Genomic DNA, 18,902 nt, shown 5'->3' with positions numbered 1-18,902 from the left:
AGGACGAGATTTAAAATCAAATAAAACGCCTAGTTTCTGAGCAAGAAACAGTCAACAGTAGCTCACCACAGCAGGTAAATAATGATTTATTTACTGTATGTTTGCTATTAAGAAGCAGGTACATCTATATGTTTCCCACATGTTTTTCTTAGCGACTGATCAAAAGATTGAAATTATTAATATTGAAATATGTTAAGAAAATATATAAAAGTATAACTAAAATTTTCTCAACTCAGTTTTCTTATAGCGTTGGTGTATTTTAGTCGTTACTGTCCATCTTGACCGTGTCTTTTGCAAAGCATCAAGGGTTTCTTTCCAAACTCAGTGTAAATCGCTATCCTCATCAATAATGATCGGTGTACAGTGCCTTGCGATTCAATTTGCTATTGTGTCAGTCAGCTTGTCAGCCTTAGACTCACTGACTGCCCTGCACCCTGTGGGGTTGGTGTGACACAAGCGGGGCGTCTGACCTGAAGTCAAAGCCTTCACAAACACGTGCGGTGTGTCAAGATGGTTTTTTGTTTTTTTTTTTGAGGTCCTGCAGGGTGTGCAAATATATCAACTGTATATTAGAGCAACGATATGGGAATGGACAGTGGGCCCATCATTCTGCCTTCTAATTAAAAAATGTAAACTGACTGATCATGACAAATGGATCCATGTGATTCATGCATTTTTTTATGATTATACCTCCAGAATGAAAATAATGAATGGCTTTAAAAATCTTTCAAAATTTCATTATTATTCTTTTTCTATTTCTGTTTCACTGTTTCTTTAACACCAAGATACGTCATCTGAATATAGAGGGAAGTAAGATTAGTCACTATACATACGATTTATAGAATTAGCAAGAAAAACATGGTCGTGATCAGAGCACAAGTGTAAAGTACAGGATTTACTCCAAACCTTCAGGATATGAATCATCTTAATGAAACCAGTGCCAGCAGGTGGGGATGAGTCAGATTTGTTCCCACGGTGAAATATGTGATGATCAAGTTGTTGCACAATCAGGCTCATTTTGTTTCCATGAAGGTACCGACTGTGAAAGATGGTTAGATTAAACGTCTTTTTCCTAGTTCATTGTTTTTCAAGATGCAAAAAGTCTACATGACAGAATACATTCCCTCAAATCGGACATGACTTTAATCAAGATTTTTGCTTTAACAATGTGGTTTTGTCGATTTTTTTTTTTGTTTTAAGATGCTGGTTTGCATGCATTGTAAGTCCTGGCTTTTTGCTAAGCACTGTAAATAAAGACATGGGAAAAGCACAAAAGGAAGTCGGCTCTGCAGCAGCATGTTTGGAGGAATCTGAGCCACAAAGGAGAAGCTCTGCTGTCTTAAGATGCACAATAGATGAAAATATAATGTATGCAAATAAGGGGACCGTACAAAAGGCTCTATTCTTCTCTCCGAGGTCGGTCGACTGTATCAGATTCCTCACCATCTTCTCAGCCCATCCACTACATTATGTGAAAACAATGTCTTAAGTGCTGCTGCAGTGTCGCCCCTCCTCAGAGCTCAGTGTTTTGACAAATCCGTATAGATTATACGTCTTTCCTCCGAATGTGTCACATCGTTAGCGCAGTAATATGAATCTGTTGGCAAAAAAAAATAAAAAAATCAATAAATAGAAACTGCTGTACTGAGTAAAAAAGCATGTGGCTATAAATTAATCTCCTTAGATTTTCTTAAATTTTTTTTTATTTTTATTTTTTTGTGAACTGCACTTACAAGCCTCCCAGCAAATTGTAAAATTGCATCAGCCTTCATGGTGCTGCTTTGAACTGAATTTAGAATTTAATGCTCCAGAACTCCGATCTATCACCGTGACGTAAAATGATTTACATAAGAGTTTGGAAGCAAGTGCAGCCTGAAGTAACAAGGTTGTGTAGGTATACTATATATGCAGCGTACAGTGAGGTTGAAGTATATTAGATAAGTGTGTAGAGATGGTTCTCTTGCAATCAGAACCTCCAGCTGTCAATTTTAAAGTACTGCTTTTGATCCCCAAAATATGGACAAGCCCTTTTTTTTTATGCGGATAAAATACACAACATGTGATGTTTGAAAAAGATGTACAACAGTTTCTACTCCCATTTGTTCAGGTCTGGCACAGGGACTTAACTTTTTTTTTCTTTTTGTGTTGCAGCTTCAAGGATCTTTGCGGAGGAAAATTGAAGGACAAGCTCCAGGACACCTTCTCAAGCAGAATGGTCTCTCCTGCAATTTCTCCGGGTCAGACTTTAAGAGGGTCCGTTTGGACACTAGTGGACTGGGACGTGGGCCTTGCAACCATATTTCTACCCAGCCTCATTCCCATCAGGGGTCATCGACCATGGGAATGCAGAGGAAAAATTACATGATGCCTGTTGGAGTGGGGTCAGACATGTTCAACATGACTCTGAAGGAAATGAAAAAGGAGCCAGTGGAACAGCAGCCGTGCGGTCACTCGAACACAGAGCTGACGTTTGATTTTAAAGATGAGGGCGGCGGTCAGATTGACCCAGATCTTCAGGAACTGTTTGATGAGCTGACAAAGACGGTGCCACCTCTGAATGACCTAGAGTTTGAGAAGATGCTGAAACAAGACGATACATTTGGTCTGGATCTGGGACGACCAAGCTCAGCTGGTGCAGCTGCAGGCCTGTGCTCACCGTTGGAGAAGCAAATTAAGACGGAACCCTCCCCAGATTTTGGGCACGTTCACTGTGGATCGCCGCAGCTCCGACCAGCCTCTGCAGGCCCCTCTTTCACACTGTCCAGTGTTTCTTCTACTAACACAACACCGAAAGTTTCAACTCAGACAGGAATCCCAAGAGCCTTGCCCTGCTGGCCAGAAATATCCCACGCAGAGCAGCTAAAGCAGATGGCAGCAAACCAGCAGCAGCCGAGCTCTCTGCTTCATCACCACCACCAGCCTCCACCTGTAGGAATGAGCAGCTGGGCTCCTGCCATGAGCAGCCACGCCACATCCAACGCCTTCTCCCAAGGCAAGGTCCCCAACGCAGCTCCTCTCAACCAGCAGAGGGTCAGCTCCCAGAGCAAAGGAGTCAACAACTGCCTCTACAAATCCAATGGTCACGGTGGCTCCTCCCACTTGGACATAAAGGTTCTAAGCACCAAACCCACGTTGCACTTTAGTCCTAAAGCACATCATCCGGCCAATCAGCCCATGCCAATCCCAGTGAACAAGACGTCAGCTCAGCAGCAATCCCAGTTAAACTTCCAGAATCAACAGATCTCCACATCAGGGAGCCTCTGTCACCAACCCAAGCCTGGTCAGGCAGGAGTGCCATTCAGACTGACACAGCAGCGGCAGGTTAGTGATCTAGTCCATTGCTTACTAATTAAAACTGGTTACTCCTGAAAATCCTTGATAGGAACAATAATAACCGATAAGCAGGGAACAATGACAACACTGACGGTGAACTTGGTTTGTGGCTTTAAAATTCTCACCGAATATATTTGAAAATCTCTCTATTTTTTATAACTATTGTAGTTTAATAGATGTACAGCATTATCTTATATATAAGAATATTCTATTAATTTGATATTATATATAATGAAAGTAATTTTCTTTTTCTCTAAGCACTTTATATGAAAGCAGACTAGCCAGATTTGGAAAGCTTATATATATAACATAATTATATAAAACATAATTCAGTAACAGCTAAATGCTATGCTAGAATTCCCCACATAAGTAAAAGAAAATAACACAGTGAAGGCAAATTTACATGAAGTTAAAGATCGTTCCGGTGGCTGCCAGCGTTTCTGCCGCAGGTGTAGTAACATGATACTGAGTCACACTAACTCACCATTGTTTCCTCATCAATCAGCTAGCTGCAGTGAACTGCTGCTGTGTATAGAACAAAAGGAGGCAGCAGTACCTACAGACTGTGGAGTTGGTTTTTTGTCATTATGCTCGCTGCTTTTATCAGTGAATGTGTATTTCCTCTAAAAGTGCTTTGACGCTGACACAGATTCCCAGACCGTGGTGGATTAAAAAGCAGGACTTTTAATTTCTCTGCCTGTCATGGTGGCTCCCTGTCACTGCACAGATATGCACAGTGGGATTTGCTAATTGGAGGTTGTTAGCTACAAGGGACAAGTGGTGGAAAATGACAGTAATCTGCTTAGCCTCATGCTGGAGGTGGAATCACTGATTTGTTATGATTGGTGGAGACTTTGACCACCCCCCTCCCCTCTTTCATTTTTTATGCACTTAACTGTATCTGTAGCTGCCTTTGTGTGAAATCATAATGCAAGCTCCACGAGGGAGCTCTAGAAACCACTGTGAGATCAAGGGAAATGCTTCAGTGACTGGAAGAGAGAGGGATGGGGGCGGGGGGATGTACAGATATGGAAGTAAACAAGGTAGGATGACAAATACTTCATGAAGAGGCAGAACAGAACCAGTTTCACTGCGAAATAAGAGAACAACACAGTTACGGGGCATGTTGGAGTCCACCTTTAAAGAAACTTTAGAAGGAGAGCTTACTGTTTGGACCCTCACGCAGTAACAATAGACATATTTTCAAACACTGATACCATCACTTTATTAATCAGAATTTGCAGTGTATTTTTGGATTGGACTTGGATCAGGTCTCTAATATTAGTTTTTAGAATGCAACCCCGGACCATTCCAGAGCCTAATGTCATTTCCTGTGTACTGCACCAGATCCTTGTTATATTTGGTCTCTTTTTATTTGGAATTTCTACTTAATATTCTGTCCTTTTCTTTAAATAACAGCTGCCTGTTCAAAATGACCCAATAATAACCTTTGAAAATACGTGATTGATGCAAATTCACATCTGTAAGAATCTCAAATTATCATATTATAAGATGTTCCACAGGTATGAACATGTATTGCCCAGAAATGAATTATTTAAATGCTGTTCTCTGATTAGTCGCACTACAAGTCATCCAGGACTGAGATAAAAATGACTAATAGAGCAGAGAATCATCAAAGTCAGCTTGGACTTAAGAACTAATACTGAAGGTTATTTATTTAGTTGTGAAGTAGAAGTAAACCATATTCTTTTAGGTCAAAATATAATACTCAGGTTTAGCAGAAGCCTTCAGAACATCAGTATATTAGGGATATGATGAAGTTGTTATTCCATGTTAGATACTAAACCCTGCCCACACTGTTTGATTTGTCTCTTAAATCCAGCATGGACAGGGTTAAAAGTCCAGCTAATGAGGACGGGGCAGCTCACAGAGGAGAAGAGAGAAGTCTCTTCCCACACTGACATGAATTCGTAATGCCAGAAAAGTAAAGGTCCTGAAAGAGTGCCCTGATCCCCCCGTGTAACATTAGTGACTGTAACAGTGGGCTTCATTTTAGACTGCAACCACAGATGTGGGCTGCACTGCCAGCCTTAAAACCACATTGTCAAGCATGTTATGATGCTAATACGACACTCACGTCTGTCTCCGCGGACATAGTTTACACAAATGCACTCACACCCTTTGACATACACACACTTTTTTTGTGAGAACATGACACAGACTCAACCCATTCAATAGAACTTTTCCCAAACATTAACAATCACAAATATTCCTTACCCTAACTTTATCAGACTTCAACCTCAAAATACCCTTCCACTCCCTGCGGACCCGCGAAATGTCCCCACAATAACAAGATTCCCTGCAGCAGTCATATTTTTACATAAATGTGTCTCCACATGTACACACACCCACACACACATACCCCCTGACCCCCTGAGGAAGACCAAATACAGCAGCACTGCAAACCAATGTATATCAGTTTTTTTTTCCCAGAAAAAATGGCAAGTTTAAGTGTTTTAGTCTTAGCATTTGGGCTGCACACAAACCTAGAACTTTAAGGTAACAACATACACCAACAGAGAGATACCCCCTGACCCCCTGAGGAAGACCAAATACAGCAGCACTGCAAACCAATGTATATCAGTTTTTTTTTCCCAGAAAAAATGGCAAGTTTAAGTGTTTTAGTCTTAGCATTTGGGCTGCACACAAACCTAGAACTTTAAGGTAACAACATACACCAACAGAGAGACAGGGTGTTGGTGGCAGGTTGTTATTATTTATGATGTCTGAGATTTAAATGTATGCCTAATATCTGCTCTGTGAGAACATCACTTTGGAATTTCCTGGTAACTTAACACCTCAGTCACAATACACTGTGCAGGTGCAGAAAGACTGGTGTTAAAGAAACACAGTCACCGCACAGGTCAAATGTTAAACTTAAGGTAACAGATATTAAAACAATAAGACTCCAGAACTTTTATATATATCCTGTAGTCATTACTTAGTTGAAATATGTACACGGGCTGATCCTGGGAAGTGTCTCAGTGACTTATATTAAAGTATAAGTTACATAGATGAGGTTGCATAGCAGGTGATCACACCTTGTTAAAACCTGTAGAAAAAAAGTTTACTTGATAACACATTCAAAGTGTGCAACAATATCGACACACTTCAGCTGCAAACACAGCTGTTCTGTCCGCACCAAAACCAAACTGGTGTATATTTAAACATTTTTAGTCATAAACCAGAGGCCTGTCAGCTCATCACGGTACAAATCACTTCATAATCCCTGGAGAACTATAATCTCAGGCTACAACAATGACATGTGTGTCTCTTCTAAACTTCTGTGCCATGACTTGCATGGCAGGGTTGTAAATATAATGAACCTTTGATAGTATTAGCACAAGATTTTAAAAAACTGTGTTAAAAGAGTTTCCTCAATAAATTACATTTTAAATAAAACAGACATTTTAACAGTTATTTTAACACTTCAGTGATCCCCATCCTACTACTTTATCATTTATCACTGACAGAAGAACAAAGAACCCCACCCCAATCTTTAAGATTGTAGAGACCATAATTATAACTGTGGCTAAAGCGCTGCTCGTAGTAAATAAAAAAAAGAAAAAAAAGAAGCTCCTCAGCCTTTTGTACCACTTCCCTGAGCTGGGATAAGAGGGTTGAGTCTACCAGGTCATTCCGGCAGTGCTGTGAAGGGAGTGCTTGTTTCCTGGGAAAGGGAGCTGCGGCCAAGTCCAGATGCCGAGGTGCTCCCCAGGGACAGGGTCCCAAGTCCAGATTAGAGGAAGTGCAGTGTGAGAGTCGGCAAAGCAGGGCCTGGATCAGTGTCAGCTGCCTGTACTGCCACAGGATGGGAGACTAAATCACTCTGCTCCTTCTTGGAGACCCGAGCCACATGTGGTATTCATTTACAACATGCTTGTGAAGAAGTGGGGGCGGGGGGGGGGGGAAAAACAGCTTTATGACACATGAGGATGACAAAGAGGATTACTCAGTTGTACAAGCTAGAATACCACTCACTGGCTTTGTCTTTACAAGAGAGGCAGAACAAGAGCTCTCCAGCGTTCCTCTGTGGACTCGCATCCTCACAGTCTGCTTACGCCGAGGCACACCGTGTCAGCCACACTGTTTTCTGGGCTAACCAGAGAAAGTGAGGTGTTGATGCTCAAGTCGCTGTGTAGGCCAATTGCCATGCTCGGTTTGTTGTGTGGGCTGTGCTCCGACGGGAAGGCGAATATTAGCTCATCTTAAATTGCTCGTGACTGTTGATGAGTTCCTACTTTTCTTTTTCTCTAATGCTGTCTCATCAGTTCTCTGGATTCCAGGCCCATTCATTAACATTCACACACACAGGCACACACTTCTCTCTCTTTTCTTTATGGTTTTTCTTCAGGGACCACAGAGTCACCACCCTTTAGAGAGAGAGAGACGTCCTGTGCACAGCCACACATCCACTCATCCTTTAAGTAATAGCTTCTGTTAAATGCACCACAGGTTTTAATCCACCTCACCATGGGAAATATTTAAAGTCAATACAATGACTGACAATGTGCGCACACACACAGTGTTGACTTGGATTGGGTGCACGTTAACCTTTTTCATGACAAATGCTTGGACTTACCAGGATGATAGCACTGTGTGAGAGTGTCCTTGTGTACACAAAAAGACTGGTTTGACTTGGATGGCCTGCATGCGTTTTTTGTTTTTTTTCTTTTCTTTTTTTTTTTTTAAGGGATGTTGCCTGTGTGCATGTCTGTGTTTCCACTGAAGTGTGCCAAGTACAAAATCCTAATCAATCTGAATGTGTCAGGAGCTAAATGTGTAACCATATACTTTCCAAACACAACACCATGATCAGTAAAAAAAAAAAAAAAAAAAAAAGAACCTAATTGGAGCCGGAGTCACTGTGCTGGTGTTTTACTCCCTATCAGCACACAGTTTCTGCTTGTCTCAGGGATTCTTTCCACTCTGCTTAGACACAATTATCAAGAGAGAAGCAGGCCTTGAGGAGGGCTTACACTCCGCAGAAGAAAAAAAAATCTCCAAGTCTCCCTTTTTTATCTGCAGAGGGTGTCGCCTTGACCACATTCTGGAGGTTGAATAGCTTCTTTGACACGAGCAGCGTTGTGCAATCGTGTCCTCTAGTGGACAATATACTTTATTGCAATCCCGTTTTGATATGGAAACAACTACTGGCCTCCAGTCTCGTGTCACCTGTTTTCAGTTGAGTCAATGCAGGCTTTTGTCGGAGACGATCTAAAAAACAACTTTTAAGCCAAGGTTACCATCATTTGATGCCACGATACATGTCAATTTATCTTCAGGAAAAACCACAGAAAACAAACAAGTGACTATGTTGGTCCAATCTCCTTAGAATACAGCAGCCAGAGTGCCTCCTACTGGACGCCTCATAATATAAAACAGTTTCCCATTTAAAATCTATTTTAAGTCATAATAATAATAATAATATTTTTTATTGTTATTAGTAGTAGTAGTAGTAGTAGTATTTTATCTGCATTACCTTAGACTGCCATTTCGTACCACTAGGGGTCCGCAATCATCAGGAAAGACTGCTTTGAAGTGTAAAGTCTGAGTCCGTTTCACTTAAGAAAATACTTGATTTGAGTGTAAGTAGTGAAAAGTCTAATTCCATGATATCAGTGTCAAGAACAGGTACTCCTGTACTACAGTCATGCCTGTCAATAACTGGAGAAAGTACAAATAATATGTTTAATATTTTACACATGTGATTTATTTTCCAGGGTGTTCCTCCTGGGCCCAGTCTGCCCACAAATGGCAACATGGGAGTTCTGTCAGCACAGTCTCAGCCTCAGCCTCAGCCTCAGCCTCAGCCTCAGCCTCAGCCTCAGCCTCAGCCTCAGCCTCAGCCTCAGCCTCAGCCTCAGCCTCAGCCTCAGCCTCAGCCTCAGCCTCAGCCTCAGCCTCAGCCTCAGCCTCAGCCTCAGCCTCAGCCTCAGCCTCAGCCTCAGCCTCAGCCTCAGCCTCAGCCTCAGCCTCAGCCTCAGCCTCAGCCTCAGCCTCAGCCTCAGCCTCAGCCTCAGCCTCAGCCTCAGCCTCAGCCTCAGCCTCAGCCTCAGCCTCAGCCTCAGCCTCAGCCTCAGCCTCAGCCTCAGCCTCAGCCTCAGCCTCAGCCTCAGCCTCAGCCTCAGCCTCAGCCTCAGCCTCAGCCTCAGCCTCAGCCTCAGCCTCAGCCTCAGCCTCAGCCTCAGCCTCAGCCTCAGCCTCAGCCTCAGCCTCAGCCTCAGCCTCAGCCTCAGCCTCAGCCTCAGCCTCAGCCTCAGCCTCAGCCTCAGCCTCAGCCTCAGCCTCAGCCTCAGCCTCAGCCTCGGCCTCCAGCTCCCACCAACCAGCAGAAAGGCCCAGCCAAACCTGCAGTCATGCACAGGCAGCTCAACCAGGAGCAGCATAACATCAGCAGCAACACAGTGAGCTGCTTTCTTCAAGGAATAAAAGATTCATCCAAATCATAGCTAAGGATTAGCCAGATATACAGCAAAACACGAGCAAACATTAATACAACTAAGATACCACACATAGCTAACAGTTAGGAACAACTACATGCTATTTTAAAATTATATTTGTACTTTCTACATTTGTCTACATTTGTTTTACTTTTTTAATTTGTTAAATTACAAATGGCAAATCTGTATAAATTAATCACTGTCTCGAATAATAAATTATTAAACCTGAGTTCGGTTGACTCCCCTGTAATAGATGTGTGCCCCCTTGGGGGAAGGAAGGGGTGTGGCTAGACACCCTGCACTAATAAATTATGAAAATTATGTTTACTAAAATGTCTTAAAATACTGAAATTTACATTTATTTAACAAATTTCTTTTTAATTTCTAAGGACAAAGACAACGTACACGATCAGTTCAGTCGCCATCTGACAAGACCCCCGCCAGATTACAAACAGTCAAGAAGCATGGTGGGACTGAAGCAAGGAAACCTCTTCACAGGTACATGTGTGATCAGATCTAACCATGGATAAAAGAAAGGACAAACACAGAAAAGAGAACTGATCCTCATAACATTGTTTTTGTTTCCTTTAGGTCCAAACTCTTCACCTTCCTCCAGCACCGGTCCACAGAATGACCTACAGGCCATGTCCTGTCACCTCTCAAGTGGGTCTGGTTCAAAGATAAGTCCACCAACATCGGACCGCAGATTTGGATTGGGGACTGACTGTCATCCAAATTCCTGCATTGGCCAATTCAAGCAGCATATGAATCCAAATAAGCCAAGGTTCCTGGGTCCAAACACTCAAGGAGGCTCCTTTGGGATGAACAGTGTAGCAGGTGGGCAACATGTAAGAAGCACAGCCGATCTTCATTCCTCAGTGGTGCCAGGGCCGGGTATGGGCAGCTTGATGACAAATGTCAACATGGCCTGGGCCTCAGCCAACAAGCAAGTGACAACTGGACTTGGCATACGGCGTTTACCCGCTCCGCTGCAGTCACAGGGTGGGCAGCTGGACATGCCAAACCTTCAGTACCAACAGCGGCACGTCGGGCCGCCAAACCAAGTAGCACCAGAGGCTGGGATGCTCTCTCTTAACCCTTCTTTAAGAGACACAGGTCCAAGAGCAGGCCAGTCCTTGATGGGATCTCCATCAGCTGTGGGAAACCCGAGCCAGGCCTCTCCAGAGCAGAGGGTACCTGCAGGCAGCTACGCTGAGCCCAGTCCCTGTTCTAGCAACTTTCACCAGAACAACAGAACCAACCGCCTGACATTCGATTTCCTGCCTGAAGGAGACAACACAGTCCCAGGCATTAACACAGACTCAGATTTCATTGACTCTCTACTCAAGTCTGACTCTGGCAATGACGACTGGATGAAAGACATCAACTTAGACGAGATTCTGGGCAGTCATTCCTGAGCTCGGTTTTAACTGAGATTATGTTCGTGTAGGTGGGATCATTTGTAAATAACGTTAAAATGGAATTTTATAAACCCATGAAATTTGTTAACTACATATACTGTATTGTTTTATATTGTATTTACTGTGAAAAGAGTGTGTCCTATGTCCTTAGTACCCTGAATATTTTATCATGGTTGAGGATACATTTATTATCCCCAAGAAAATGTCTTTCATTGGAGAATGTGTTCCAGGTATTTTTAGGCAGGACAGTATGCAGTCTTTTGGAATAGTTTTCATTAGGTTTAAGACAAGTTTTCTCAAATATCTCTCAAGCTGCTCCAGATCCAACCCCTTGTCTTCCCTTCTCTTCACAGATTTTCAGTCAGGTTTAAGTCCAGGTCGAACGTAGGACACCAATTCAGTCAGTCAGTTTCATTTCTTGCGAAAATTCTTTTCTGGGTAAAAACATAAAAAAAATAACTTTATATAAGACTTCTAATTTATTCATCTAATTTAGCCAAAATATACTTCTAGAATGTGTCATATTGTCTCAAGTTGTCTTCAGCAGACATTGGTCAGTTTGTCTTGGTCCACAATGTTTTTAATTGCACAACAAATTCCCAGAATTAGCTTCTTCAGCAAGGCCAGAAGTAGCATGGTCTCTGCTATTGTTGTTATTAGTGTTGAGCACAGGGTTACTGGGTTAAAGGTGACATAGAGGCAGAGCTGACTGTGTCGTCTTACTCAGCTCCGTTCACACAGGGATGCAAAAGTCCTAGTTTTCAAACGTCTCTACTCTGGGAACAGTATTCGGAGACCAGAGACTAGAGTTCTCTACTTAACACTTTCTATTCATATAAATGCAAGGCCAAGACAGTGTATAGCTCTGGGATCTGTAGTCATATCATTGCCATATAAACACCAACTAAGAGTTTCTGATTAACCGTTTGGGGCAGTGCGACAAAACCGCAGCACCTGGAGAAACTCCACAAATGGGGGAAAAAAATCAACCGGATATTGAACTAGCAAACCACTGGCTGTATATCTGTGAAGGTGTAAAGCTTTCCAACAACATGTATGGCCGTGTGGCAACATCTAGCCTTGATCTTTTTTTATTTATTTTTTTGGTCACACAGGGACTCGCTGCTCTCTTTGTCCTGGTGTATGTGTGGGTTTTCTCCAGTTTCCTCCCACAGTCTAAAAACATGCAGGATTAGGTAAATCGTTCAATCTAAATTCACTAGCATTTTGAATGTGTTCTGTTCTGTTTTATTTCCAGAAGGCTGAAGTCCAGTACTCTTCTGTATGAAAGTGCCTGGGACTTAATGTCATTTTCTCAGAAGGGCTAATAACTATGTGCTCAGCTGTATTGTATCCAATAAATACCTTTTCTGTGCAATCCCTATTATGGTCTGTTATTGTCATGCTACATTAGAGATTAACACTTCACACTGTGAGGAGGAAACATTACTGTGTTGCTTTTAATGTCATCTTGATAATCCGAGCCTTTAAATGTCTGTCTTCTCCAGCATGAAACGGTCCCACGTTCAGATGCTCACACAGAATCTTTGGTTCTGTCTCATGTTACTGTTTAAGCTTTTTGATCTGTGGTAGATTTTGAGTTCAGTTTAATTAATGTAACCTTTTTTCATGTGATATTTAATAATAATTATTGGGATAGTAATAAAACATTTTAACACAAGCAACTAATAAAACTAATTTGAATAAATGTGACCTTTGTTCCCTTTTCTTTACTAGCTCCTAAGCAGAACGCTACAGCAGAAGACTTTTTTAAATTTTAACACACCCTTCACCACAGGCACGTCCTAAGTAATTCCTGGGGACCAATTGTGGAACATGGTATGTTTTCATGTGGCCTGTGAGTGCCTTTAAACTATATTAATAGCCAGCTGACAAAATTTCTAAAATTCTCCCTTCCCATGGGAAATATGTCTTCAAGGAACAATTCCAGAACATTTAGTAAATTGCGCAGCTTTTATAACTTGCAGTTTTTCATTAGTTTACATAAATTTGTGAAGTCAAACCGTAGCTGTGTTTAACTTTAGTTATAACCTAAAGACACCATGCTGCATTTCTGTAGTGTTCTTCTGTTTCAAGAAACCTTCTAAATATTATCTGTCATTGTAAGAAAAAACAACAACAACCACAAACAAACAATGGGCCTTTCCTCAGTCTACATTGTTTATGTGACTTGTTCCCTAATTTACTCCCTGGGAGCACAACTAATGTGAAAAATCCAAATAATGTCGATGTTTTTTTGTTTTTTTTTACTTCTCAAAACTCAAATAACTTAAACTCTCATTTTAACTAATTTTGCATACTAATCGTCCTTTATTTAACAATTCAATGTTGCAAAACTTTTATATATTTCCATAAATGTCCAATACACACATCTGTCACACACACACAGCAGCAGCACTAAATTTAACAATAAATAAAAATAAATCAAAGCAAAAATGTCACATCAGGATCTAGGCAGGAATTTTTGTTCTGTTTTCCCTTTTAAAGTAATCATGTTTAAAGGGAGTTCCTACAGTTATGCACTTAAAATGTTATCTAAAGTTCTCAATTGAATTAGTTTATATTTTAAAAGTTGCACTGTCGAAACAAATAAATTATATTTAAGATTTAATTAATTGCACGTTATAAGAATTTATAAGAGAACGTGTTCTTTAACAATAAACCGTTCAATCTTTTAGTTGACTATTTACTACTGACCACACCTTTCTAAATAAATAGAACAAACCGCTGCTGCGGGCGCCCCGCCTCACAGGAATCAGGCCAATCACTCTGATTTCCGGTGTTGCACGTCAGGACGATGCAGCAGCACAGCTCATTCGCTTAAGACGGATGAGGAAATGACGTCAGACGCCGAAAATGTTTGTCCCTCGATTTAAAAGCTACAGGTATACAGTTATTTATAAATGGCGGCTCGACCTGGTCCGGATGTATGATAGAGATAGAAAAGGAAGTGACTGTTGGATTATCTGCTGTTGGGGTGAATTCACTTTCGGAAATATTCTACGGTGGATATCTAAAATAAATCGTTTATATTGTATTGAACCAATATGTCGGAATTTCTGCGCACGGAGACTAGGCCGGAGTTGTACAGCGCCAAAGTACACTGAAAGACAAGGTGAGCGATGTGTGGAGTCAAACTCAGGTGTTGTATTTTGATATGAAAGTAATCATTTGACAGATGTTGTGGTAACTCAAAAACTTTGTTCTCGTTTGTTTTCCAGATTGTTCATCCTGAAGCTCTTCGACACAGTAAGGAAGCATTGTTTTTATTATTTGGTTCTGCGACCGCCGTGTCGCTGCTTTGCTACGCTAGGCCGCTGTGCCTCGTTGAATGTGCGTTTTTTTGAATGCGTTAAACTTAGCAATACAAATGGTTTACTGGCTGTAAATCTGGGCGTCAAAAGACGCGCAGTAATAGGTTCAATGCCATTGCGGCGCTTTCTCTTGGCTGCCACGCCTACCTGTCTCTGTCCTGTAAGTTCTAGTATGGTCATTAGCCTCTCAAACATTTTTACCTTACTTTAAAGTTCATTGGCAGTTTATATAACTGAAAGCTTCCACAATTTGATGTCCCGTTCGCCGTCGTTTACCACGATTTTGGACGTTGCGTTTACCGTCGTTTTCCACAATCCTGGACGTTGCGTTTATCGTCGGTTTCCACAATCCTGGACGTTGCGGTCATTTCCACACAATTCTGATATCCCGTCTACGGTCATTTTCCACCATTTTGGACGTCGTGGACATACCTCACAATCTTGGACGCCTTGGTTACCCTGCTGTCCTGTTGCTGGCCAGAGTGACTACCAGAATTCCAACTTCATGTACCAACATGGACGTCCACGACTCTAAAAGCCATGTGTATTCCTTGCCGTTGTACCCTTTCTAACTGTATTCATGTCTATTTGACTTTTGTAACTATGTCCATCTGTATTTGACTTCTGTAACTGTTTATTCATTTGTATTTGACTTTTGTATCTGTACAGTTGTATTTGTTTGTATATGTCCAGCTCTTATTATTGCAAGTCATTAGTTGGTGGATTTAAATTAGCATTCAGCGCATATATTTTGTTTTTAAATGTTTAACATTTCATGTCAAATTCACCAATTCTGTCGAACTGTGACACTATTTCACTTTAAATTGTCTTTTAAATTCATTGAACATTTAGAGCTTTGTCTCCTTCTGCCAAGTCAGTTTTCTGCTAAAGAGTTGTAAGCTCTTCTGTGGTATTTAGATCAGTTTTTTTTTTGGGGATCAGGTATTTTTGATGAGTGTTGGTGGGTGGTGTGGGCTGTAGTTATTCCCTGCCCCACAGGTGTTGGTGCTGGATCCATTCACACAGGAGATCTGACCTGGACTGTGAGGTGAAAGTGGCACTATGTAGCAAGACCTTCTCAGCCACAAGATGTCTTCAGGTTTGTTCTTCACATTGACAACTAATAAATCATTTAAAACTTCTCACTGACTGGTTCGGTTGTTGTCTAGGATTCTATGGTCTAGGATTCTATGGACCAAAGTTGACCAAGTACGGAGAAGATTTATCCTGGTTAAAGGAGTCTAAGGTGAGTTTGTTTGTTACAAAATTCCACTTGTGACCAAATGTTGAATGACATCAGAAAGAATTGAGGGACTGAAGTTCCCTTTTTTTCCTGAGAACTGTTTATTCAAATCTAGCTGCTTATTCAAAAACTGTGTTCTTTATAATTGTAGTTTAAGGGGAAAAAAAATCATGGTCACTGTAACTCATTTGCTGTTTTGTTCTGTCAGGATTTAAACCCAGGGAGTCCTCACTGTCATTGGAGAAGATTTCAGCTCCTGCAGATGCAGCCTTTAAGCTTGGATGACACATCTCAGGGCTATGGTGTTTCGGTGGCGCCTGTTCACACAGCACACCAAAGTTCAAACCCGATCTGGACTGGCCCCTTAGATGTGCCAAAGTCGGATAAATGTGAGCAAGTCCTCAATGATGTTCTATCTTATGCTGTTCTTTTATGTATTCTAATGATTGGTTCTTTTAGATAACTTGTGCCCTCCCCTTTACAGGCATATGTTTACATATTTCTCTTTATTTTTTATTTATTTAATTAATTGAATTTATTCTCCTTCTCGTCCTCTATTAGAAGATGTTGACTGGACCTGGTTGAGTACGACACATGAACTAGACAACTATGGCCAACATATTCCAGAGCTGCCTCCTTCCTACTAGATGTCTTAAGGTTGGTAGTAAATATAATCCCTGAAATGTGTTCAGGTAATCGACCCCCAAGGACACAGGCTCATCACAGCTGACAGACATTTCTGTTTGTGATCCCTGCTCAGCTATATGTTGTTTTTTTGTTTTTGTTTTTCTGATAAGTTTGACTGTTGTACAAATTTGCATGACATTTCATGGATATTCTAAGAATGTGGTCTTTGGTCACTGATGAACTAAACTAGATGCTTGATCCCAGGTTTATTTTTGCTTTAGTTTTTTTTTAGATTTTCAGTCTAAGTTTAATGAGCTGGATTTCCTTCACACTTCACTTAACTACTCACCTTACTCTTTCTCACCCCTTCTTCTTCTTGGGTACTTCAAGAAATCCAGTCATTAATTCTTACTGAGTGTTGTACCATGGATGAAGTTTCCAAAATCAGAGCTTGGATCCCTCTGAGTTTGTGACCTGGTCCATCCATGGTTCAACATTATCCGCCTACCAACCAGTAATTTAGAACAGAATGATTGAAGAGTTCATTTATGATCAAGCATTTGTAGTTATTTCATCAATGGCTTTTTGGTGATTCAGTTCATGGTTGTCTTGTTGGATGTTTTAGTTTGATATGGATGTCTTTGGGATGTGAATCTCTGAGGCAACATTTTTGTTTTATTGGGCCTGGACCTCCATTCCATTTACTTACTTTCATTTGATATTTAAAAATAAACTACATTAAATTTAACAAGATTGTACTGTCTTTACTTCACTCTTTTTTTGTGACCTAAGTCCAAGGAATTCAGAATGGACAAAATGTAAACCTACTTGTTTTTCATGAAATCTAAATGCCCAAACACTGTCCTAAGTGTTGGTCACATCAACTGTTGCAGATGTCAAATGATGATCTGAGGCTCGAAGTTTAAATCTCTAACCAAAACACCTATTACATCATGGCTCTTATTTGTCAACCTTAGATTTAAAGTTTCTTCACATTTGCCATGTTGGGATTAAACTAATCAAAGCTTCCTCTTGTGCTGTTGACTTCTGACTTAAAAATTCCATTTTATTATAAAACCAAGTACTTAAGTTACACATCTGCATTTAAATTGTGCATGTTGGCATTTAAATTATACATGTGGCGACTGATGGTGTAGGCCAGGCATGGGGAAACTAAGGCCGTTCAGCTTTTTAATTCGGCCCACCAAACTTCTTCAAATTGTATAATTAATTTATATGATCATACTTCTGCATTTACCCTTGCAATACCCATGAGTCTCCAATTGATGGTGTAGAAAATGATAAAAAGCATTTTAGCCTTTATGCATGATTTCTGTAGACTACTGTATTTTGATATCTGTATATATCTATCTCTCTCTCTCTCTCTCTCTATATATATATATATATATATATATATATTTCTATATGTATATATCTATGTGTATATACGGTGGGTATGGAAAGTATTCAGACCCCTTTAAATTTTTCACTCTTTGTTTCATTGCAGCCATTTGCTAAAATCAAAAAAGTTCATGTACTTAGCTGTGTGCTTAGGGTCATTGTCTTGTTGGAAGGTGAACCTTCAGCCAAGTCTGAGGTCCTGAGCACTCTGGAAGAGGTTTTCTTCCAGGATATCTCTGTACTTGGCCGCATTCATCTTTCCTTCAATTGCAACCAGTCGTCCTGTCCCTGTAGCTGAAAAACACCCCCATAGCATGATGCTGCCACCACCATGTTTCACTGTTGGGATTGTATTGGGCAGGTGATGAGCAGTGCCTGGTTTTCTCCACACATACCGCTTAGAATTAAGGCCAAAAAGTTCTAATTTGTCCCCATCTTGGAGTCCTTCAGGTGATGTTTTAGTAAACTCTATGCAGGCTTTCGTGTGTCTTACACCGAGGAGAGACTTCCGTCAGGCCACTCTGTCATAAAGCCCAGACTGGTGGGAGGGCTGCAGTGATGGTTGACTTTGTGGAACTTTATCCCATCCCCCGACTGCATCTCTGGAGCTCAGCCACTGTGATCTTTGGGTTCTTCTTTACCTCTCTCACCAAGGCTCTTCTCCTCCAATTGCTCAGTTTGGCTGGACGGCCAGGTCTAGGAAGAGTTCTGGTCGTCCCAAATGTCTTCCATTTAAGGATTATGGAGGCCACTGTGCTCTTAGGAACCTTAAGTGCAGCAGATATTGTTTTGTAACCTTGGCCAGATCTGAGTCTTGCCACAATTCTATCTCAGCTCTTCAGGCAGTTCCACTGACCTCATTTGCTCTGACATGCACAGTGAGCTGTAAGGTCTTATATAGACATATAGATATAGATATATGGCTTTCCTAATCAAGTCCAATCAGTTTAATCAAAGACAACTGGACTCCAATGAAGGTGTAGAACCATTTCAAGGAGGATCAGAAGAAATGGACAGCATGTGAGTTAAATATGAATGTCACAGCAAAGGGTCTGAATACTTATGACCATGTGATATT

At 41.1% G+C, this 18,902-nt stretch overlaps 1 protein-coding gene and 1 long non-coding RNA gene across 3 annotated transcripts in view; both read left to right on the top strand.

The window, feature by feature from the left end:
* Nucleotides 1-12,921, top strand: part of maml2 (mastermind like transcriptional coactivator 2) — a 45,638-nt gene extending 32,717 nt beyond the window's left edge. The window contains exons 2-6 of one of the 2 annotated variants that reach the window (XM_025054932.1): nt 2,152-3,321; nt 9,078-9,143; nt 9,648-9,761; nt 10,187-10,295; nt 10,389-12,921. In XM_025054932.1, coding sequence (XP_024910700.1) covers nt 2,152-3,321; nt 9,078-9,143; nt 9,648-9,761; nt 10,187-10,295; nt 10,389-11,215 — 2,286 coding nt within the window. In that variant the 3' untranslated portion in view covers nt 11,216-12,921. Of the gene's footprint in view, nt 1-2,151; nt 3,322-9,077; nt 9,144-9,642; nt 9,762-10,186; nt 10,296-10,388 lie in introns of both variants that reach the window. The other variant, XM_025054930.1, reaches the window with a different exon arrangement.
* An 853-nt stretch (nt 12,922-13,774) lies between these two features.
* LOC112486987 (uncharacterized) lies at nt 13,775-17,467 on the top strand. The gene is made up of 5 exons (XR_003049643.1): nt 13,775-14,354; nt 14,461-15,652; nt 15,723-15,799; nt 16,005-16,185; nt 16,358-17,467. It is a non-coding gene; the product is annotated as an uncharacterized LOC112486987 (long non-coding RNA).
* Nucleotides 17,468-18,902: the final 1,435 nt, after the last annotated feature.

This window comes from Cynoglossus semilaevis, chromosome 4, assembly GCF_000523025.1.
Source record: "Cynoglossus semilaevis isolate Cse_v1.0 chromosome 4, Cse_v1.0, whole genome shotgun sequence".
In the NCBI taxonomy this organism is placed as follows: domain Eukaryota; kingdom Metazoa; phylum Chordata; class Actinopteri; order Pleuronectiformes; family Cynoglossidae; genus Cynoglossus; species Cynoglossus semilaevis.
This window is presented reverse-complemented; position numbering and strand designations above follow the sequence as displayed.